The sequence below is a fragment of the Silurus aristotelis genome, assembly GCF_946808225.1.
Source record: "Silurus aristotelis genome assembly, chromosome: 16".
Classification (NCBI taxonomy): domain Eukaryota; kingdom Metazoa; phylum Chordata; class Actinopteri; order Siluriformes; family Siluridae; genus Silurus; species Silurus aristotelis.
The window spans coordinates 7,620,251-7,624,606 of record NC_139589.1 but is presented as its reverse complement, the minus strand read 5'-3'; the positions used below and the strand labels follow the sequence as shown (position 1 = coordinate 7,624,606).

Sequence of the window (4,356 nt, the reverse complement as noted above, 5' to 3'; positions counted from 1 at the left end):
ATTCCTGAGCTCCACAGAGGACGCCCCTTCACCTTGGTCTCTTCCTGGTTTTCCCCTGTCCCACGGCGATGCTAACCGGGCCTCCTTCGATCCTTGACGGTTAAAGAGGCTTTCCTAGGAGTGCCCTGGCCCACCTGGCGTTGGTGGGTTTTGGGGCGTCGGATGTCGCCCCTGGAGGGCGGGGGGACGGGTGGGGGGGTTAATGTCAGGGATCCACCTGCCACACCTCCCTTAGTAGCTGTCAAGCTGCCTTCACTATGCTGTGCCGGTTTGATTCCCGACAGCTGTGACTCATTAAGGATACTACTATATAAACTCACGTTTTCGAGTCACAGGCTGTCGGTTCTTGAATGTCATGCTGGTGATACCGTGGATCCTCGACCGCCAGCCTTCCCCACTGGTTCTGATTACTTTCGTTTCTGGATATTGCTTTACGTTCGATATTTCCTTCCTTTGTGGATTACTCGGATTAATTTAGTTTGTAGTTCTTCGTGACTGTGTGTGTATTTTGAGTTAAATAAAGACGTTTGAGCTACTTCCGCTTCCGCGTCATCAGCCTGACACAGACACACTTAAAAATCAATTTTCAAGAAAAGCTAGACATCGTGAGGAGAGGTTGGTAAATACCAAAGCTAGCTAGCTTGTCTCAACCCGGGAAAGGGTTTTTCTCCACTTCCAGACCATTGAATACGAGCGGTACCACTGGCTTACAGCCTCTGATGAGCGGTGCAAATTATGAATAAGCATCTCTAGTGAGTAGGTTGTATTTTATTTACATTTTTATTTTTTTGCCATCTTATTAGACAAGTATTGATTCTGAACTGCTCCAGATGATGTAGGTGGCACAGTTGCGGTAGTGTAGTGTAGAGGTTTGGAGCTTGCTTTAGTAAAATATTATTCAACCTCCATATGTGAAATGCCTCTCTCTCTGTAATGCCATGCGTTATATTGTTTTTGAATATTGAGTTTTTGTATAATATTGATGGTTTCTATAATTGCGACATGATAGTGGTGGTATTAAGAGGTGGATTAAGTCGGGTAAATCCCCACTGAAGGCCCAGGTACCAAATGCATGGCCCGCCACTGATTTCCTTAATTATATACTGTACATGTATTTATTTTCTTTAAAAGGCATTAAAAAACCCCAGACACTTCAAATTAGGGTGTCCAAAGTTCTCATAAAACCCCCTTAAACCTGTGCCTGATGCCCTGAGTGAATATAAAACTCTCACAAACAAAGACATCCATTAAAATGGCAGATTAATGTAGAAAACTCAAATCACATTTAAACTTTTTCAAACTTTACATGACATAGCATTCAGTAACATGTAAATAAAAAACAACTAAAAATGTTGTAGAAAAAAAATTTATCAACTAAAAAAAGTAAAAAAAACATATTCAATTATTAGGGTATTAAACTGGTTGTACAAGTGTACACATGCTTTTATAATAGTCCATGCTCAGTGGTAATTATCATATATCTTTTATCTTTGAAATGTTTCTGAATAAACCCATATAAAGATTAAGTGCATTTGTTTATAGGATTTCGATGATTTTCAATGTGGGCTCTGATATTTGGACCCCTGAGAATATTGTAATGTGAGGATAATCCTAGAGAGAGGCATGCATCATAACAGATGTGGTGTCTCCTCTCAGAAAATCTTTTCCTGTGGCCCACATGGTGCTATTATAAAGGTTTTTTCATGTTGGTCCTCATATTCAGGTCTCAGCCTAAATATAAAAGTGGTGTTCTGTTACAAAGGACGTAGTAAATTTGTTAATGCATGTACATTGTAATTGTTTGTTTGTTCTTTTTGTAAATCTAATTTGTAATGAAATTGTGTTACTTTATCATACAGCTTTGTAATTTTTTATCTATTGCAATTGAGATCAGTAAATTTTATTTTATGGTTATGCAGTATTTTGGTTTTCATCATGCCACTTACTAACAACAGCAGCATAGAGATTTTGTTTATACAGCAAATAGTTCAGGTTGTGTTGACTGAAGGACAAACAATGAAAGTTACTTTTGTAATATTCATCTCTATATTATTTATCTATTTGAATGCTATCATGGTCTACGCTCTCTTGAGCAAGCCTGTTTTTAAAGAGTCTCCACGCTACATACTGTTTATAAACATGCTTGTCAATGACTCGTTTCAGCTTCTCTTTACCGCCATGTTGTACATTTTCAGGTTGTCTGTACTCAGGTTTGTCACAGCAGCTTGTGCTTTTATAGTTTTTATTTCAGTTACAACGTTCCGTAATGCACCATTAACCCTGGCTGTTATGTCACTAGAACGTTATGTGGCCATATGCTTTCCTCTAAGACATGCTGAAATAGCCACTCAAAAAAGAACTTACATTGCTGTTGGAGTCATTTGGTTTATTGGTTCTGTAAACTTTGTAATTGACTTGCTTTATGTAGTAGTGATGGACAGTAACTTTTTAACTTCACAAATATTGTGCACAAGAGAAAGGCTCTTTATAAAGCAATGGCAAGCAGAGGCATTACAGGGCTTTAGCATATTTTACTTTGTGTCAGTGTCTATGATCATCATTTTTACTTATATCAATATTGTAATAACAGCCAGGTCCATTTCCTCCAATAAAGACTCAGCTTCAAAAGCTCACAAGACCGTGCTGCTGCACCTCATTCAGCTGGTCCTGTGTCTTTCCTCTTTCTTATACAGTCTTATAGAACGAGCTGTTGCAACAGTTAGCGACAACAAACTTATCATAGAATTGCTTTATCTAAATTTTTTGTTTGTGCTGATCTTGCCACGCTGCCTAAGCCCACTCATCTATGGATTAAGAGATGATGCTGTACGGTCTTTGTTCATCTATTATCTCCGGTTTGCCACAGGGAAACGCAGGTCTACTGTCAATGTACACTGAATAACAGATATCATATTGCAGGCATTCCACTCTGTTCAATTTGAAATTTTGGATGAATGGTTAATCATACCTTGTTACCCCACACTCTGCTGCAGGTGATGGGATGGTTATGGGGATGGTTATGTTTTAACTGTGTAAAATACAAATCTACCCACATTTGAACTTAAACGTATCGCTAAACTAAATTCATGAGAATATATACCCACTTGAATATATTCACTTCACCCAGTCTAGAGCAAGGATTTAACCATTCATTAAGTTATTCAACTAGTTATAGCTTAGTTTATTATTATTATTTTTTGTGAACTGCATAGCAATAACAAATATATGGACTAATACAATTTATATAAAAACATCCCAGAGAAGTGCAAGCAGGATAGATTTCCTTTTTTGACTCAGAGGTGTTTTATCATCTCTCCCTTATGCCCATATACTCTAGTGTAGATCATAAACATTTGGTAACACTGGTCTTCATATTTCAGGCTGGGCTCACATATAAATGCTGAGGTTTGTGCAGGACATACAGTATCATACTATATCTGCAAATGCTTGTACTTTGTCAGTTGTTTATAATTTAAGTCTATAGTGTACTGTTTGCACTGTTAAATATCTGATTATAAGAAAGTGGTGTTCAGTAGTTGTGTCTTATCCTTTTATTGCACCTGTAAATATATTTTCGTAATTATATTTTTATTACTTTTTGCCAGTTACTAATGACAGTAGTTTTGAGATATTGTTGGTATAAATATATGAGGTTGTGCTGACTCAGGAAACAATAATGAAAATAATATTCACAACATTTATCTCTATCTATATTCTAATTAAATGTCATCATGATCTACACTCTTTGGAGTAAGCATATATATATATATATAAGCCTATAAGAGACACTATATTTTATTTAGCCACATGCTTCTTAATGACTCGATTTAGCTTGTTTTCTACTCCACGTTGTTCATCTTCAGTTTTTCCCTACTCAGATTAGTCATGGCTGCTTGTGCCTTTATAGTTTTTGTGTCAGTTACAATGTTCAGTAATGCATCTTTAAACCTGGCTATGATGTCACTAAAGTGTTACCACGTAGTCATATGCTATACTCTAAGACACAGTGAAATAGCCACTCAGAAAAAAATGTCTCCAGGTTGTGTATGTATGAAACAAGAACGAGACGCTGCGTCAACTACAATTTGGAAACGCTTCCAGTGTTGCAAATGTCCTGGTGGTACCCTTCAGAAGACAAAGCCTTAGAAGCTGCCACACTCTCAGTCGAATGAGCTCTGATACCGAAAGGAGCTGGTAGACCAGAGGACTCATCAGAGGATCAAATAGCATCCACAATCCATCTGCTGAGCGTCTGCTAGTTCGCAGGTGGACCTCTCCTCGGAGGGCCATAGCAGATGAACAGCTGCTCCAACTTCCTCCACAGTTTTTTTTCCTTATTGTGGACGTATGTATCCA

At 37.8% G+C, this 4,356-nt stretch overlaps 1 protein-coding gene across 1 annotated transcript; it reads left to right on the top strand.

The window, feature by feature from the left end:
• Positions 1-2,016: 2,016 nt before the first annotated feature.
• On the top strand, positions 2,017-2,898 carry LOC310739457 (odorant receptor 131-2-like; the record flags this gene model as incomplete). The annotated part of the gene is made up of 1 exon (XM_083565382.1): positions 2,017-2,898. The coding sequence occupies one exon, from the start codon at positions 2,017-2,019 to the stop codon at positions 2,896-2,898; it is 882 nt and encodes a 293-aa protein (XP_083421508.1).
• Between the last annotated feature and the right edge of the window lie 1,458 nt (positions 2,899-4,356).